Below are 20,415 nucleotides of genomic sequence, written 5' to 3'. Positions count from 1 at the left end.
AGACCATGGCAAATTTGCTACACCTCATTGATAAAATGTGGATAATAACAATTGTGCAGCCTATCTTGCAGAGTGGCTGTGATAAAAGTACTTTTTAAAATGAAATATACAAGATAAATGTAAGTCGCTATTGTTAATGTTTTGGGGGTTTTTTTTAGGTTTTTGCAAGGCAAATGGGGTTAAGTGGCTTGCCCAAGGCCACATAGCTAGGTAATTATTAAGTGTCTGAGGCTGGATTTGAACCCAGGTACTCCTGACTCCAGGGCCGGTGCTTTATCCACTGAGCCACCTAGCCGCCCCATCACTACTGTTATTGACTACTCATTTAATCTCACCATTCAACAACAACTGAGTAATATCTAATAAGAAAGTCTTATAAAATAGTCATATAAATCAGCAAAGGCAACTAAGGTCAGGAAGGAAGGAGAAAACAATGACAAGAGGCTAGTAGGAACTTACATTAAAATTCAAAACAAAAACCACTGGAGGGTTTTTGGGATCTAGAGGAATCTTGGATACCCTAGAATCAGCACAGAAAAATTCTAAAAGTGAACCAAAAGAAAAACTTTATGCTCCTTCATCCAGCTCAGGAGTACACAAAAAGAATGCCAAGATCCTGCAGAAGCTTAGATAATAGATACACATAAGCAAAAAGAAGCCAAAGTCCTGAAGAACAAGAGACAGGATCTAATGAATACCCAAGTAGCAAAGCACACCAAAAACTTACATCTGAGCAGGCCCAAACAAGGTCAGCAGAAGAATAGGCCTTATCAACTCCTCACAGCTCAGAGTGATTCACCCTAGAAGTTCTGAGCCTAGGCATCCTAGAGTATGTCTAACGAACAGTAGGAAGCCAGTTCTCAGAGACTAGTACCCGGGAATCTCAGTGTAGGTTCAGACAGTACAGCTTCCAGCCAACCTTACACCAAGAGAGCCCAAATCCAAGTCCAAGTCACAGCAAGACAAAGTGGCACAGAAGCTACTTAGAAGCAAAGCACCAAAATGTCTATTACTAGCACTACCAGCAACATCTGGATGGGACCTAGTAGAAGCACTATCTATCACAAATCTATCTAGATTTATCAAACATTAGATTACTATGGTCATGTACTGCTGTGTGTTGTGTACCTAATATACTCTACTGATTTACTACTCAACTTCTTAGTTAAGCCAGGACCAGATTGTTTTCATAATCACTGTTTTATAATACAGTTTGAAATCTGATATTGGTAGACTGTCCTCCTGCACATTTTTTTCCCAATGATTCTCCTGATATTCTTGACCTTTTGTTTCTTCCACATTAACTTCGTTATTTTCTAGCTCTAAAAAATAATTTTTGGTGCTCTGATTGGTATGGCATTGAATAAGCAAATGAAATAGGTAGAATTGTCATTTTTATTACATTAGTTCAGGCTACCCAAAAGCAATGAATATTTCTCCAGTTTTTTAGATCTGTTTTTATTTGTATGAAATAGTCAATTTCAGGGACTTAGAAAGACTTGTGTGAATTAATGCAATATGAAGTACACAGAACAAGAACAATGTATACCACATCATCAATATTATAAAAACAATTTTGAAAACTTTTATAAAATTTCTTTATAAAATGGAAAAGAAATAACCAGAAGATCAATTTATACAATAACAATAATGTGAAGACAAACAACTTTAAAATAAATATGACTGATGATCGATGCAATGACCATTCATGATTCCAAAAGACTGATGGATGCTATCCACTCCTGACAAAAAGGTGAAGGACTTGAGGTGCAGAATAAGATATATATATGGAACACAGTCAATGAAGGAATTTTTTTTACTTGAAAACACACATTTGCTAAAAGGAATTTTTCTTCTCTCTTCTTTTAATAGAGGGGGGAAAGGAGTCAAAAAGAAAGAAAATAGATTTCTATAAATTTAAAAAATGATTTAAAAAAATCAATGACTTGGCATAGATGGAATGTTTATCAAATGTACACAAGACATAAAGCTTGGAGAGCTGGCTAATACAGTGAATGAGAGTAAAGATCCAAAAAGCTTTTAAAGAGCTAGAAAATTAAGCCAAATAAAGTGAAATCAAATTTAATAGTGATAAATGTAAAATCTTTCACTTAGGATCAAAAAATCAATTTGAGATGTACAAGATGGGAAGAGGAGCGAAAGAGAAAGATAGCATTTGGTTTGAAAGATCTGAGTGTTTTAGTAGATTACAGTGTAATGCAACAGTCAAAAAAGCTAATGTGATTTTGGGTTGCTTTAAAAGAAGCAGAGGGTACAAAAGACAAGGTGAAAGTTCTTGTATATTCTGTCCTGGTCAGATCACACTAGAATACTGTTTTCAGTTCTGGGTATGATAGTTTAGGAAAGATATGAATGAACTACAAAGCATCCAAAGGATAACAGCCTTGAGGAGGTCTGATATATCAGGATTAGCTGAAAAAAACTGGAGATATTTATATTTGGGAAAAGAAGGTTTAGAGGAAAGATATAAGAGTTGTTTTCAAGTATTTGGAAATCCAGCACATGAAAGCAAAATTAGATTTGATCTGTTTCACTTTAAAAGACAGAAATAGTAACGATGATTTTAAGTTATTCAGTCATTTCAATCATGTCCAACTCTTGACCCCTTTGGGAATTTTCTTGGCAAAGAAACTGGAATGGTTTGCTATTTTCTTCATTTGACAGAAGAGGAAACTGAGGCAAACAGGATTAAGTGACATCAAAAGGTCACGCAGTTAGGAAATGTCTGAGTTCAGATTTGAATTCAAGTCTTCCTGATTCCAGACCTAGTGCTTTATCCACTGTGCCTCCAAGCTGCTAGCAGAAGTTACAATGGGGAAAATTCAGATTTGCTATAATAAATAAATAAATATAGATTTGCTTTCCAACAATCAGAATTGTTCAAGTAGAATAAACTGCTATTAAGAATTAGTAGATTTTCCCTCAATGTAGATACTCCAAGCAAAGGCTAGAAAAGAACTACTTGTCATTAAGGATGTTGAAATGGGAATTTCTTTTTGAATATGAACTAAACTTTCCATTGTAAAATTCTATAATGTATTATACCATCCTTAGAACAAGTCAGCAGAAGTTATAAGAAGAAAAGTTTTAAAATCAATCTGACACACAGAGCTCTCCAGAAGTAGAAATAAGGCTGACTCAGGAAGCAGTGAGCTCCAATTCTCTGGATGTATAGAAGTAAGATTCTATGAGTTGTAAATTAGACTAGATCACCTTTAAAAATATAAACTCAAATGATTACTCTATAATTCACTCATAATCTATAAAAGCTCATTTAGAACACAATCCCTTGTTGTTTCTTCCACCCAAATCCAACCTGTGCCATACCCACCCATTCAGATGACTTAAAATCAGTGATGCTGTATCAAGGAAATTAATGAAAAAACAAAAAAGTCCACAAAGGAAGGTGGCCTAGGCATACCAGACCTAAAAATTATATTGAAGCATCAGTCATCAAAACTGTTTGGTACTGGCTAAGAAATAGAATTGTGGATCAGTGGAATAGATTAGGTGTCAAAGAAACAATAGTAAATGACTATAATAATCCATTTTATGATCAATCCAAAGATTCTAGCTTCTGGGATAAGAACTCACTTGTTTATAAAAACTACTGGGGGAAAACTGGAAGATAGCATGGAAGAAACTAGGCATAGATCAACATCTCACTCCCTATGCCAAGATAAGATCAAAATGAGTACAGGATTACAGATATAAAAAGTGATATCATAAGTCAATTAGGAGAATAAGGATTAGTATATCTGTCAGCTCTATGGAAAAGGGAGCAGTTTATGATCAGAGAAGAGATAAGAGAGCATTTCAAGAGATAAAAATTGATAATCACATTAAATTGAAAAGTTTTTCCAAAAATAAAATCAATACAGCCAACAAGATCAAAAGGAATCCAATTTTTACAACTAGTGGTTCTGAGAAAGGACTTATCTCTAAAATATATAGAGAACTGAGTCAAATTTAAAAGAATACAAGTCCCTCCTTAACTGATCAACTCCCCAAATGGTCAAAGAATATAAAAAGGCAATACTCAGATAAAGAAATTAAAGCTATCAATAGTCATATGAAAAAATGCTCTAAATCATTTTTGATTAGAGAAATGAAATTAAAACAACTCTGAGATATTACCTTATACTCTCAGATTGGTGAATATGACTAAAAAGGAAAATGATCAATGTTGGAGGGGATGTGGGAAAACTGGGAGACTAATGCATTGTTGGTGGAGTTGTGAACTGATCCAACCTTTCTGGAGAGTATTTTGGAAATTATGTTCAAAGATCAATGAAACTATGCATACCCTTTGATCCAGCAATACCACTACTGGGTCAGCATCCCAAAGAGATCATGAAAAAGGGCAAAAAACTTAAATGTACCAAAATATTATAGCAGCTCTTTTTGTAGTGTCAAAGAATTAGAAATTGAAGGGATGTCCATTAACTAGGTAATGGCTTAACAAATTGTGGCCTATGAATGTAATGGAATGCTATTGTTCTATATGAAATCACAAGGACAGGATTTCAGAATAGCATGGAAAAACTGGCACAAACTGATGCTGAATGAAGTGAACAGAACCAAAAGAACATTATACACATTTACAGCAACATGGGATGGTGACCAACTATGAAGGACCTGTTCATTTCTGTAGTACAATAATTTAACCCTAACCAGAGAAGGAACTGTGGAGTTTAAATGTAGACCAAAGTTGACTGACTTCAATTTTTAGAAAGAAAAAAGTTGTCTTATAAATTATGTCATTTTTCTCTCTAATTTTCTCTTCCATTTGAATGTGATTCTTCATTTGCACTATGATTAATATTGACCTAAGTTTAGCATGGTTAAAGATGTAGAACCTATATTACATTGCTTTCTGTAAGGGGAAGGGTCAGAGGAAAGGAGAAAAATATAAAGAAATGGTTGTTGAAAATTACCATTACATGTAGTTGGAAAAATAAATTAAATGAAATAAAATCAATAATGTTATATCTTTCTGTTAAAGGTAGATAGTGGGAACAGAAAGTAGTCATACTGGTAACTCAAGGACTCCCACATGATAATGCCGATCAGCAGTTCTCAAACATACCACTACAGAACAATAAATGCCATCTTAAAAATGGCAATGACATTTTTTTTCAGTGTACATTTTTAATAGCCAAGTCAAATATATAAATGTTTACCTTATGGGGCCATAGTTCAGCATTATGAATGCCAGGACCACCATCACACACACAGCTCTCCTTTTTGGACTGGGGACTTTGAGTTTCTGGTTCTAGGGAAGGTTCACATTATACACAATCAATCTTGCAATTAGTTATACAAAAAGACATCAAGAACTTACCAGCATGCAATAACCATTTCAATGGGCATAGGAAGAAAACAAATTAACAAACAAACACAAAAATGTATTCCCTCAGATCAAGTGGCTGAGTAGCTATCTGCAAAACTGTTTAAAAAATTGAGACTTCATAAAATTCTTTATTCACTGTGGGAATGAAAGACAATGATTGAAATGTATAGCCAAATATAGATAATCTAAACATAACATTTTAGTCATTAGTTTCAACCACCTAGTTGAGGGATCAACCAAGACTGCTAAGGTTAAATATAGTCAAAATTAGCAGATTTCAGTTTTATTTCCTCTTCCTTGCATTCTGTTGATAAGCTTTACAATGAATAAAATCCAGGTAACAGGAGGGAAGAAAAATAAAAGTTCTATATAATGACAAAAGTGAAAAACCAGAACTGGATAAGAATTAACCATTTAACAAGTTATCTCCTTTATTAACCTATGTAAACTACATTTACTTTTTAAAAAAAATGAACCAAAAGGTGAAGGAAAAGTCCCTTTCTACAGAATATAGTCCTTAAATTTCTACTATTTGGCAGACAATCAGTAGAGAAGCAGATAAAGAGAACAGTACTGGTCACTAAAAATAAATGTCACTTTGCCAAAGTGGGGAGGTTGTATTACTTTTTTCCTATTCATCTCTGAGGAATTTTGAGATGTTTCTGACGTTTCCCCTTGTCCTCTGCCTTCACAATAATTCCATAAAGTTTCTCCAAGTACTAAGGAGTACAGAATACTATTAGGAAAAACAGTAAAAGCAACCCTATTTAGACATATCTAGTTAGATATAGCTAGACATATCTAGACTCTCTAGTCAGCAATTTTCTGGGAACAAAGAAACAAGATAAGATTTGAATATCTCAGCCAATTCAAAAAGGCAATGAATGAGTGGCGAGATGTATTGTAAATATGAATTTGAAAAAGGTTGCGGGCACCTAGGTAGCACAGTGGATAGAGCACTGGCCCTGGAGTCAGGAGGATCTGAGTTCAAATCCAACCTCAGACACTTAATAACTGCCTAGCTGTGTGACCTTGGGCAAGTTACTCTTAACCCCATTACCCTAAATAAATAAAATTAAAAAAAAAAAAGAATTTGAAAGATGTTTCTTTCCATGTTTTATCCTGACTGTGGAAAAAAAACTCAAAACCCATTTCTCAGCACTACTTTACTCACTGTAATTTGACTATGAGTTAAGATCTTTCATAATTCTTCACCCAGTAATGGTATATAAGAGTTCCTTAATCCAACACTGAGTCAAATACAAGCCTCACCCTTGTATTTCTCTCTTCAGTGCCCATCCAGTACAGTGACCTGTACATTGCAAGTACTTGAGCATCACCTACCTCTGACACCACTTCATCCAGCTGCCGCTTCAAGGTTCCATTCTCTTTTTTAAGTCTCTCATTTTCTGAAAGGGCTGCTTTTAACCTGGCCTCCAAACCTAACATATATTCTTTCTTCTTCTTTCGAGACTGACAGGCTGACTCTCGATTTTTGATCATGCGCTGTTGTCTCCGTAGGACAGTAACCTAAGGAAAAGAGACAAATAGATTTAATTAAATTTGAATCTTGTTTATTCATCCTTCAAATGTCAAATAACCCTAAAAAGCTATTCACTGTTTACTGAGTGCTACTAACCCCATCAAAAATTATTTGTGTTACCAAAGGTTCAATTGAATCTGTAATTTAAGGTCCTTTGCTAAATGTTGAAGTGACCTGTATAAAAGGTTCAATGACTGAACATATTTCTCCTGAGAACAACCTAGTCACATTCACAGAGACTGGCTCCCAGATTCACTGCAATGATTAATTTCTAAACTATAACAACTATGAGCAACCATCTACTAAGATATAGTAGGAATGCCCACAATGACAAAATAATGAATTTCTCATGTATTGAAGTCAAAGCTTGTTAGCTATTTTTCATTTAACTTTATTTCAAAAATGTTTAAATGTCTTTATGTGTGATTATGAAACAAGTCTTCCATATCATACAACCCTTTCCTCTATTAATCTTCATTCTATGAAGACTCTTGATTCCTATACAATAGTGGTGGCTTTTGTATCAATGCACAAATGCTTTGAGGGAAAAAAATTACTTTTAAAACTAAAAGTTAAATCAATTGCTTTTCTTCTTCCTTCCATTTCCAAACTACAGATGCCTTCCCTATGACTCAGTTACTGTCTTAGATCAAACTCTATTAATGCACTCAATCTTTAAGAGAATTAATCCATTATTAGGGTTTAAACAGTAACCTCTATGACAATAAATACCATATTTACATCTCTAATTCTGATCTGTCAGCTATACTCTAGACCTGTATTTTCAGTAGTATACAAGGTGCATTCTTTTGATGTCCCATCATCATTTCAGACTCAACATATACAAACTGACCTGTTGTGAAATTCTTTCACTATTTAAACCTTAGCTAATCATCTAAGCCCTAAACTGCTTCATAAATAACCCCTTCCTATAAAAAAAAAAACACCTTTCTTGCTAGAATATTTCTTCTTGGCCTATATCACCAATCTTCCAATTCCCCATGCTAGAAAACATAGAATCATATTTGATTTCTCTTTCTCTGTCATCAACTAATTCAGTTGTTAAAAAAACCCATATTTACAAATCACCAAGTTGTCTTTCTTCAAATTATTTGTCCAATATGACTCTTTCACTCCATTCCTACCTGTTATTGTTCTAGAAACTTCACATGTTGGTAAACTCCAACTGTTTTTAGTCTTTCCTCTCAATTCAAATCACTGAAAATCTTTGCATCAAGACCAAATTCCTCTGTTTAACTTAAAAAGCTTTGAAATTCTACAGTACTACCTATCCTTTACATCAACAACTTCCTAAAAGTCATCATCCAATAGTCAATCATCAATACTTTCTATACATACTAGGCTCATTCCCTTCCCTGCACCTTATTAATATTTTCCTCACCTAGAATGTCCTTCAATTATTCCTTTTGCCTATACATTCTATTCATTTTTTAAGCTCTTAGGAGACAGTGAGGCTGGGGACTTTCCATAGTCCACCCTCGCTTAAATCCAATTCACTTACAAGTCATGGCATCACCTCCCTGATGTCATGGTCCACTTCAAGAACAAAGAACAAACAATAACAAAAACATTTACAGTTAACACCATACATACTAGTACTAACTGTTCTAGTTAGGGAATAGAGGAAGTTATGAATGTTCCAGAAAGCAAAAAATGGTGAGAAAAATCACAGAATTCTAACCAAACAAGAAATAAAGAATTTAAATAATCCAGTCTAAGAAAAATATGTTGAACAAGTCATAAATGAACTTCTAAATAAAAAAATCCTCACAGCAAGTTGAATTTAAAAATATAGTGAACTCTATAACAGAAAAATTAATTCCAATAACTCATTATGGCTTGCAAAACAGGAAAAAGAATCCTGTTCAATTCATTCTATGATGAAGAGACAATGCAGATAAAGTGAAATACTGATCAATAGCCCATCTGATTATCACTATATCAATACCAAATGCAATATTAGCAAAGAGGCTACAGTAACATATTTAAAAGATTATATATACACACACACAAAAGATTATATATGGTCAGGCTGGAACTATATCAAGAATAAAGAGTTGCTTAAATATTAGGAATATTATAATTGTATAAATAGTTGGGGAAAGGGTTTCTGAAAATAAAGTACTCACCATTGTTTAAAAAAAAAGCATAGCAGTAAATGGATCTTTCTTTAATGTAATAAATAATATCTAACTAAAACCAAATGATAGCATTATGTATATTATAGAGTGCTTTTACAGCTGGGGTAGTCTGAGTCAATTATGATTTCTAATCATCTTATGTCTAACCATTTACCCCACCACATGGTAAACCCTTAAAAAAAAAACACCACACACAGCTGCAAAGTAATCTGTTTAAAACTAGCCCTGTAAAAGTTAGTGTTTCATTATTAACCAAGCATCTGCACATTTGACCATATGAGAGGCTTATGTAAAAGAGCTTTCATAGTTTATTTCTTTTTAAAAGTTGAATTAATCTAATAATCAATATTTTGTCCATATTCCCTTTTCTATTTTTAATTAAAAATATTTTTAGGTAGGTAAATAATAAGAAGTCACAACAGAAGAATAGACCAATAGCCCCTAGAGCATATAAGGTTGCTGGTACTGGTATTGCAAAGGTACAAATGAATACATATTAAAGGTAATAAATAGCAAAATATGATTATTAGAAATTCATACCAATGTTATAAATTGGTACTTAAGTCAGGTCAAATCTTGGTTACATTAGCATGTTTTATCCCCATGATTTACATCCTTCTGTGTCCTGACTTTTAACCCTAAATTTTCTAAGATGATAGAGTTGATCATTAGAAAGATTATTAGTCTCTCTAACTTGTTTGTCTGTGAATGTTTGGACTAGACCTCAGCAAAGGACTATTCTATTTGAAACTACTTCTAAATCACAGGAAGCAGATAACCCTTTAACATTTTATCCATTCAATAGATGACTGCTAAGTTGCCTAAATTATACCACTATAAACCACAATTTACAGTTGTATAACCTTTGTTCTGGAAGATCATGAGATCAGGAAGGTGATATGACAAGCATGTGAATTGGATTTCAGTGATGAGAGGCTGTCTCACTTTCTCCTCTGAAGTCATCAAGGTCTAAGACCTGATAAGGATCAGGAGGACTGGAGATGGCTCTGAATGAGAGGCATTCAGGGTTAAGGGACTTGCCCAGGGACACACAACTAGTAAGTGTCAAGAGTCAGAAGCTGGATTTGAACTCAAGCCCTCCTGATGTAAGATTGGTGCTATATCCAGGAGCCGGGTGATGCCAAAAAAGATAGGAGGGGACTATATTATAAGAGGTGTCAAACCCTGAAAATAGATGATCAAAGAGTCACAGAGATTAAGCAATTACTATTAACTCTGAAAAATACTAAAGAGCTAACAGATTATATACCACAACTGTTGAATCTGAAAAATAAAATTAAAAAAAAAAACCAAAGAGCTAACAGTGGTTAAAGAAAAGAAAGCATAAACCTCAATAAATATATTAACATAATCTACACTTTTAAAAAAGTTCCTATCACTTCTGGCCAACAGCAATAGAAGAATGAGACTGAACCTTATGGAAATAAAAAAGAAATCATGTATAATAATAAATATTTATCCCTGCGTATCTTTAAGATTTTGCCATGCCTTGTTTAAACAAATACAATCTTGGGTTTCATAATTAGGTTTAAATTGCATTGGAAAAATTTAGATTTCCACTATCCCTCTCTTTTGTCAATTTCATTCTTGGCAATCAAAATTTAATTTCCTTCTTTCTGCTAAGTTTATTTATAATGCTGTTTTCCACAAATCAAGAATTAACTGAAAAAGCCCTAGTACTAGTCATCTGAGATATACACTTGGCAGAGCAAAAACAATGATCCCTCACTCTATCCAATTTCCCTTATTCCTTTAAGAGAGAATGTCATTTGATGTGATGTATAACTTCCCAAGAAAGAAGAATTAGTAGACATAGTTCTCACTAAGATGAAGATATACATGACTATTATGTACATCTTCAAATATCCATTTACAATTCTTTCTCTTTCTATCAGTCCCCAAGTATCCAGTGTTCCCAGTCAAAAAAAAAAAATGATGCTGCTTTCACTATGAAGTGGGTATTATCTTGCTTCAAGTTTACAGAATTTGGGACCATATAAAAATCATAATACAAGATTTTGAAAGTCATTTAAGCCATGTAATTGAAATAAACTGGGCATATGGGTTGAAGAAAAAGTCTCAGTGCCTTTAACTAGACTGTTCTTTATGATTTCAGTAGAAAGTCACCATTGCTGTTGTTGTTTCCAACTCCATTCCTCCCAAGGACTCCCTCTGCCATGTCTGGTAATCTGAGCCCACTCTAGCATTAAAGTCACTCAGAATTATAAGCTTATCCTCTTTTAGTACATTGATTAGAAGGGTTTCCAGGTCTTCATAAAATTTTTAACTTCATTAGTGTTCATCATGGTAGGAGCATAGGCACTGATGATGGTGGCATGATATTTTCCTGGAAGTGGCAATCTCATTGTCATGAGTCTGTCATTCACTCCTTTTGGTAGGCATTCCAGAATGTTGACTTTGATTGCAAACGCTTCACACCATTCCCCTTCTCTGTGGCTACTCCAAAAAAAAAACATGAATCTAGCTCCAACTTCAGTAAGCTGGCTTTCATTTGTCAGCCTTGTTTCACTCAGGGCTACTATCTGGATACCATACCTGCTGAGTTTTCTTGCAACAAGAACTGTTCGTTTTTCAGGTCTATTGGATTGTGTGTTGTCTATGAATATATGAACATTCCATGCACCAATGGTGAGTGAAATCTTCTTTGAAGGAGTTTTTGTAGATTTTTTTTGTGTCTAGACCACACTGTGGGATCCCTGCCTGTTGTGATAATCAGGCCAGGGTTGGATAAGCAGACAATTTTAAGGGCACCTTTTCTAGTCTCTTCCTTACATCAGGAGGTGAGTAGTGCAATCCTTAAAAGAATCTTCTGTTTGTAGATGACTGTGCTCTCAATGAAGCTTCTAAGCCTGAGATGCAACAAAGTATGCATTGATTATCTGCTGCTTGTGCTCATTTTGGTCTAACAACTAATACCAAGAAAGTCTAGGTACTCCATCAGCCAGCACCATACCATCCTTATGTGGAACCATCAGATACAGCAAATGGAGAAGTTTTGAGGACTGTGGACAAGTTCTCTTACCTTGGCAGTGTTCTTTCCAAGGAGGTACACACTGACAATGAGGTTGACACTCGCACAATGCGAGTTTGCTCAGTATTTGGGAGACTCCAAAAGAAAGTGTGAGAGAGAGGAGGTATTAGACTGACTGCCATCTAAAGAGCTAAAGGTCTAAAGAGCTGTTGTTTTGACCTCATTGCTATATGCCTATGAAACCTAGACAGTCTATGAGAGCTATGTCAGGAAACTGAATCTCTAAGACAATTTAAATTGTCTTAGGAAGATTCTGAAGATCACTTGGCAGGACACTGAGATCCTTTCTCGAACTAAACTGTCTAGCATTACAACATTACTACAGAGAGTGCAACTACAATGGGCTGAACACAGTGTTAGAAGACAGATGTATGCTTGCCAAAAAAAAATATTTTATGGAGAACTCTCACAGGGCAAGCACTCACTCACCAAGATACCCTTAAGGTCTCACTGAAGAACTTTAGAATTGATTGTACAGCTTGGGAGACACTGGCACAAGACCACCCAGCATGTTGTGCCCTCATCAGTGAGGGTGCTGAACTCTATCAATAGGGCAGAATTGAAATAGCATCAAGGAAATGTGACATATGTAAGTTTAGAGTACCCACCCCAGGTGTTCACATGGACTATTTGTGCCCAACTGTGGTAGTGCATCCTGAGCTTATATTGATCTGATCAGCAACAGTCGGATACACTATATTTTGTCTCAAAGACAGTGATGTCATTTTGGTCTTCTTCAGTAATGGACAAGAACCAACCAACCAATCTTCACGACTAAAAGCATTCTCTTTTCTTTTTTTAGGTTTTTGCAAGGCAAACGGGGTTAAGTGGCTTGCCCAAGGCCACACAGCTAGGTAATTATTAAGTGTCTGAGACCGGATTTGAACCCAGGTACTCCTGACTCCAAGGCCGGTGCTTTATCCACTACGCCACCTAGCCGCCCCAAGCATTCTCTTTTAACCTTCACCTTTTAAAATGAAAAGACATGCCCAATGTCACAGGCTTCAAGGAGCAGAGCCAGGACCCCTGTCTCTTCCAAGTCTATCCAGAAACCTTATATTTCCTCTGATGGTCCCTATTTATAACCCTTTATATACAAAACTAACTTTTCTACATATTACTTTTTTCTCTCCAGAAAATCTAGGCTAATGAAATGTACACAAATTGTTTCAATAAAGATGTAGACTTCAACAGAGTCATTGTTGCTCTAGTGTTCAGCCCCTCCTGCACTGCAGGGGAGGTCATAAGCTCAGAAAGTAGCTCCTAAATGACAATATTATATATTATTAGTTCAGCTATACTTATTCCTGATAAAATTTCTATCAAATGGACTGAGAACAATTAATTTTGTAATGGGTACAATTTTTTTTTAAATTTTACTCATAAATTTACCTTTTATTTTCCCAGACCTATGATTTTCAGTATTATCATATATTAAAAATAATTGTACATTACATGAAAAATTCCACAGGGAGCAAAACTGCTCACCCTTTAATTAAATAACATTTTATAATAATAGTGGTGGTCAAAATTTCCATTGGGCAAGAAGGTTAAAGATGTCCTTCACTGCTCTGACCTATGATCTTTCTTTCTATTTCCTTCCTCTTTTAACTGTTTAGGAGAAGCTATCTACTCCAGCAGATAAAAGGTGTCACAATCTGTGTAACCCAGGAACAGAAAATGCTGAACCTCCATCAGCCAAGGGAAGTGAAGAAATCCAGTACAAAATTAATTTGGTCATTAGTGCCTTACACATAACAGACTCAATAAATATTCCCTGGATGCAATTCCCTTTAACTTTTTGCTTGTTCCATCTAACAACAAAAAATAATCAATTCTACCCATCCCAAACTGCCAATCAAAAGGTCCAAGTATTTACTGCCAGGATGTCCCATAGTCACCTTTCCTGCTGTCTGTATGTTAGAAAGCAATGCATTCCCACTGTGGTTACTATTATATTGATATGTATGCAAAATTAGCACAAACTAGACTGGAGGTTAAAACTATCTTCTGTATAAGAGTTAAGTAGTATTTATTCATGATAGAACCATATCAAGCAACCACCCTAAAGACTCAATTGCCAGCAAAAGCCAGGGTCCAGAATTAAAATTGTCTCCTAAATGGAAATTTTGGTCAAAACTTAACCTTGATTTTAAGCAATGTTTTATCTATTCTACTATGTCCATATCAAATACTCTTTTGCTGCTCTCAACTGGCTAAAGAATGGCATGTTCCTGAGTTCAAACTCAAAGGTACCAACCAACTATAAAGTAATAGCTAATTATCAAGACTGAAAATTAGCAAGAGTATTGTAGCAAGGCAAGGAGGGACATTTCAAAGTAGATAAAAGCACTCACTGTGAAACCAAGTCAAAAGATAAATCCTAGCAGATGCCAAACCACCATATCATTAACAGGGAGAAAAGATAAAAGAAAGTACGCACAAATAGGTAGATACACTAAAAATGCATAGGATATTGTTTCATCTACAATCATCACTATCACCAACTTTTCTCATCACATACACACACACACACACACACACACACACACACACACACACACACAAGCAAGCAACTTAAAACCAGAGAGCAAGCAGAACATACAAAGTTGTCCCAACTGAAAAAGTTTGTGAAGAATTTAGACAAGGGTCAGAAATTAAGAAGGTTTAAAAACAGTTCTATGAAGAACTTATTTTAAAAATAAAAAGGTAAAGAAATGAGTTATTATCCATTTTAAAACATATCAATATCATTTACACAGTGAATGGTAAACACCTATTGGTTACATGAGCTAAGAACAACAATAGTGTGGTAGAGTAGAAAGGGCTTCCAATTTGGAGAATAACAGGAGCCTGAATTTAAGTCCTAGCTCTGTCATTAAATACATGTGTGACCTCTAGGAAGACATTTAACATTTTTGGACCTCAGTTTCTTCATCAGTAAAATGAGGCGAATATTCCTCTCAGGTACCATCTAGCTCTAAATCTTTGATACTGAAAGGAAGCTTGTTTTATATGAAGCATGAGAGACACTACAGATACAAAATAAAAATTTCCTAACAGCTGTGTTTTTGAATAAGGAATGGCAAAAAGATTATAATGAAGCAAATCTAGTTATGCCTTTGACAGCTGAGTGACTTCCCTAGGGGATAGTAAGATAGAATGATCTCATGAGGTCCGCCTACAATATATGATTTAAATATGAACTTCTCAACTCCGGTGCCTGAATACTTTCAAAGACCCACATTTTTAGAACCCCAACATCTGAAAATTTTAAAATGTAGGAAAGTTTTAAGGTCCATATTGCTATAATAGACAGCCTCTGATACATCACAGCTCTCTATAACCACAGCAAGTTACTTCACCTCTCTGTGACTCAGGTAAATCTCTAAGACTATGACCACGAAGCAAGACAGTACCAATCTACATTGGTAAAGGGAGTTTTTAGAATTCTCTGAGGTCATAAAATCATTGATCCAGTTGTTATTCCTCCTATACCTCATATTCACAAACTACCTTTGAGTATATATGAGCTTTTCCTGTGGTTTCACACTCAAGAATAGAGTCGAAGGAAGACTCAGAACAACATTCTCAAAAAAGATCCAAGTCATGACTCCCACCCTGATAGTCTGATCATTCCAAGCCAGTTCCCTAAGTCCTTCCCTCTGAAAAAGCTCATTCAAAATTGGTCTGAGGAGAACATCTCTTATTTTGTGTTGCAGTCCTACTCTCTCAGGAACACAAAAATGGGACACATATCCATTGGGTCAAAAACAATAAGCTGACCCAAAGCAAGACACACAAATTCATACCAACAGGCCAGTGAATGAAAGGAATCCAAATTATCTAAGAGAAGTAAATGCCCTAGTATATAAATACAAGTGTTGCCATCAAGAAGTCATAGTTTTATTCTGTAAATTATAGCCCAAAAGATGTTAATAAAAATAGCCAGAATTGGGGACAGCTAGGTGGTGCAGTGGATAGAGCACCAGCCCTGGACTGAGTTCAAATCCGGCCTCAGATGCTTAATAATTGCCTAGCTGTGTGGTCTTGGGCAAGCCACTTAACCCCACTGCCTTGCAAAAACCTAAAAAAAAAAAAAAAAAAAAAAAAAAAAAGATAGCCAGAATTAGGTATCAATGATTTTTAAAGTTTCTAACTAACATAGCTACTCTCCCTCTGTTGTTTAGCATATGCCTGTATTCTCTCTCTCTCTAGAAGTGGACAGATGGCTCTGCTGGCCTTGACATTCCCGGGAAGCATGGCCTTCAAGGAGTAAACAAGCCAGTATTTGTGTCTCAAGGTCTCAGGGTATTTCCCTAGCATCAGGCATAACAAGTTTACATTGCTGAAACTATTCCAAGTGTCTCAGACATAGCATCAGCATTCTTTAGATGTCATTATAGAAACTAAGGATACAACTTGGGAAGAATTATTCTTCTATAGCATCATGATACATCTCTTTAAATACAAATAAGAATAAAATATAAATGCCAACCCAAAGACCACATGGAAAATGAAAGTCACCAGGTAACCTGAATTCAAGTTCTAATTATGACCAATGACTAGGTGAGTCAATTAATCAATCTCTCTAGACTTTAGTAGCTACATGTGAAAAATGAAGATGATGCTCTGAATGTTTTGAAATCTAAAAAACAAGAACTCTGCTCATTGTCCTTTTCTAAGCAAATATTTCAGTGAAGGAAAAATGAAACACCAGAATGTTCATTCAAGATAGATATTTGAAGTTCCAATGAAGATGGCATTGTAAAAGGTCACAAAGGAGGGGCAGCTAGGTGGCGTAGTGGATAAAGCACCTGCCCTGGAGTCAGGAATACCTGGGTTCAAATAATTACCTAGCTGTGTGGCCTTGGGCAAGCCACTTAACCCCGTTTGCCTTGCAAAAACCTAAAAAAAAAAAAAAAGTCACAAAGGAAACTTACTCTGCCCATTAACATATATTCCTTCAAAGTTGCAAATATAGCACCCCCCCCCAAAAAAAACTCATTGAGCAATAATATAATATGCATCTTCATTTGTTCTGGGACTGCACAAAGTGGAAAATAGAAGCCTGTAGGACTCCTTCCACCAAGAAGGCCAATAGGAACACAGATAAAGAAGCCAAAAATTCGTCAAGATTATAGCAGGATATAAACACATACATACACACACTCAATCTCTCTTCTCTCTCTCTCTCTCTCTCTCTCTCTCTCTCTCTCTCTCTCTCTCTCTCATTAGCCTTTCCACAGATTATTAACAAAACCTAGAAGGAAGAAAAAGTCCATTCAAAATAACTTCAGAAAACACAAAATACATGAGTGTTCAGTTATCAATATGAATTTAACTATAAAACATTTCACAGAATTGAAAACAGACCTAAAAAAATAAAGAGATTAATTGTTTTTAGTTGGGCCATGCCAGTATTATGACAAACTTAAATTAAATTACTTTTTCAGGATCATAACAAACTACCAAAGGGCTACTTTACTGAGCTAGAAAAATTAAGCTGGTGGAACAAAAATCCAAGAATCCCAAGAGAAATGATTAGGGAGGTAGAAGGAGAAAGTTAGGGAAATAGTGCATCTAGCAGACTTAAATATCCAACCAAACTACAAAGCAGTAATCGGGGTGGAGGCAAAATGGCAGTGTGAAGGCAGGAATTCCCAGAAACTCTTTCCCAAAAAAACTCCAAAAGCCATCAAATTATGGCTAGCCAAAATTTATAGGGCTAGAACCTACAGAAAGACTGAGTGATACAATTTCCCAGTCCAAGACAACTTAGAAGTTCCAAAGAAAAGGTCTATTACACCAGAACCAGGGGGATTGGAAAAAGCTACTATAGGGGCAGCCACAGCTTAAGGCAGTCGCAGCTTAGCAGCCCAGCCAGGTATCTAGATCCCAGGGGGGTGCCTAGGTCCATGGCAGAGGGGAAGTTTCCAGGACTCCTGGTCCAGGGATCACCAGGAACAGCTTGAAGGGGTGGTGCAAGAACTCTGCCACACCAGAGTGAGTACAAAGTGAGTGCTGGCCTTAGAGCAGCCTTGCTGTGAGAACCTACAGTGGAAATCAGGGAAGCCAGCATGCACCTCCAGAGCAGAGCCCACAGACAGTAAGGGGGTAGGGGGAGACTGAAGAGGTTTCTCTACTCTCCCTGAGGCAGGACTCAGCTGTTTGCCCACATTCAGATCCAGGTTACAGCCTAGGTCCCCATACCACCATAGCAGAGCAGGGACTCCCCCTCACAACTCCAGAGAGGAGGGGAGGGCCTGTGGTTATCCAAAAAACAAAGCACAGACGAGAGAACAGTCAGAGCTTCTCATAAGACCTTGGAGGATTAAGGTCCCTGTGAGTGTTCCCAAAACCCCCCCAAAGCCTTGGAAGTGCAGTAAATCAGTCATAGGTTGAAGAAATGAGCAAACAAAAGAAAAAGAAAAATCTGACCATAAAAAAATACTTTGGTCCCATGGAAGATACAGAAGATGACAAAATTGAAGTTTCTGTGTCCAAAACCTCCAAGAGAAATAGAAAATGGGCTCAGGCTATGGATGAGCTCAACAAAGACTTTGAAAACAATTAAGGGAGGTAGAGGCAAAATTGGGAGAAGAAATGAGATGCAGACAGATCATGAACAAATCAGTAGCCTGATGAACAAAATACAAAATAATACTGAAGAAAATAATATGTTAAAAACCAGTTCAGGTCAAATGGAAAAAAGCCACACAAAAGGCAAATGAGGAGAAGAATACCTTAAAAAGCAGAATTGGCCAGCTGGAAAAGGAGATTAAAAAAGCTCTCTGAGGAAAATAACTTCTTCAAATGCAGACTGGAACTAAAAGTAGTTGATGACTTTGTGAGAAATCAGGAAGAAATAAAACTACTCCAAAAAAACTCAAAAATTAGAAGAAAATGTGAAATATTTCATTGGAAAAACAACCAACCTCAAAAACAGATCAAAAAGAGATAATTTTAAAATTATTGGGCTACCTGAAAGTCATGACCAGGAAGAGTCTAGACTTCATTTTTCAAAAAATAATACAGCAAAACTGCCCTGAGATCCTAGAAGCAGATGGTAAAATAGAAATTGAGGGAATTCATCAATTGCCTCCTGAAATAGATCCCAAAAGAAAAAGGAATATTTTAGCCAAACTCCAAAACTCCCAAGTCAAAGAGAAAATACTTAAAGCTGCCAGAAACAAACAATTCAACTACCATAGCTCTATAGTCAGGATTTCACAGGATCTGGCAACATCCCCATTAAGGGCTCATAGGGCTTGGAATATGATATTCTGGAAGGCAAAAGATCTTAGCTTACAACTGAGAATCAACTACCCAGCAAAACTGAACATTTTCTTTCAGGGACAAAGATGGACTTTCAATGAAGCAGGGGACTTTCAAACTTTCCTACTGAAACAACCAGAGCTGAACAGAAAGTTTGATCTCCAAGAACAGAACTCAGGGAAACCATAAAGAGGGTGGATGAGAAGGCCTAACTATAAGGAACTTAATGATGTTGAACTGTTTGTATTCCTGCATGGGAAGAAGATACTGATAACTCATATAAACTTTCTCATTTATAAGAGAAAATTACAAGGAGCATATATACAGACAAGGCACAGGAAGGAGTTGAATATAATGGTATAATATAGTAAAAAGATGGAGACAATGGATGATAAAGAAAAGTACTGGGAGGAAGAGAAAGGAGAGGAAGAAGGGACTAAGATATTTCACATAAGAGTCAAGAAAAAGCTTTCACAATAGAGTGGAATGGGGGAAGCTGAGGGGGAATGAGTGAGCCTCCATTCTCATCATAAATGGCTCAGAGAAATGCAAATTAAAGCTTCTCAGAGGTACCATCTCACACCTCTCAGACTGGCCAATATTACCAGAAAAGATAACAATCATTGTTGGAAGGGTCGTGGGAAATCTGGGACACTATTACATTGTTGGTGGAGCTGTGAACTTATCCAACCTTTCAGGAGAGAAATTTGGAACTTTGCCCAAAGGGCAACAAAAATGTGCATACCCTTTGATCCAGCAATACCACTACTGGGTCTATACCCTGAGGAGATGATGAAAAGGGGTAAAAACATCACTTGTACAAAAATATTCATAGCAGCCCTGTTTATGGTGGCAAAGAATTGGAAATCAAGTAAATATCCTTCAATTGGGGAATGGCTTAGCAAACTATGGTATATGTGTGTCATGGAAGACTACTGTTCTATTAGAAACCAGGAGGGATGAGAATTCAGGGAAGTCTGGTGGG

General features: G+C 36.0%; 1 protein-coding gene across 5 annotated transcripts in view; it reads right to left on the bottom strand.

Annotated features, from left to right (window-relative positions):
- The window catches only part of ATF6 (activating transcription factor 6), a 281,713-nt gene that overhangs the window by 218,908 nt on the left and 42,390 nt on the right, over positions 1-20,415 (bottom strand). For all 5 annotated transcript variants that reach the window (XM_074221840.1, XM_074221841.1, XM_074221842.1 and 2 more), the window contains exons 8-9: positions 6,719-6,904; positions 5,205-5,296 (exon numbers count right to left, since the gene is read on the bottom strand). In XM_074221840.1, the coding sequence (XP_074077941.1) occupies positions 5,205-5,296; positions 6,719-6,904 (278 nt within the window). The remainder of the gene's footprint in view (positions 1-5,204; positions 5,297-6,718; positions 6,905-20,415) is intronic.

This window comes from Macrotis lagotis, chromosome 2, assembly GCF_037893015.1.
Source record: "Macrotis lagotis isolate mMagLag1 chromosome 2, bilby.v1.9.chrom.fasta, whole genome shotgun sequence".
Lineage (NCBI taxonomy): Eukaryota > Metazoa > Chordata > Mammalia > Peramelemorphia > Peramelidae > Macrotis > Macrotis lagotis.
This window is presented reverse-complemented; position numbering and strand designations above follow the sequence as displayed.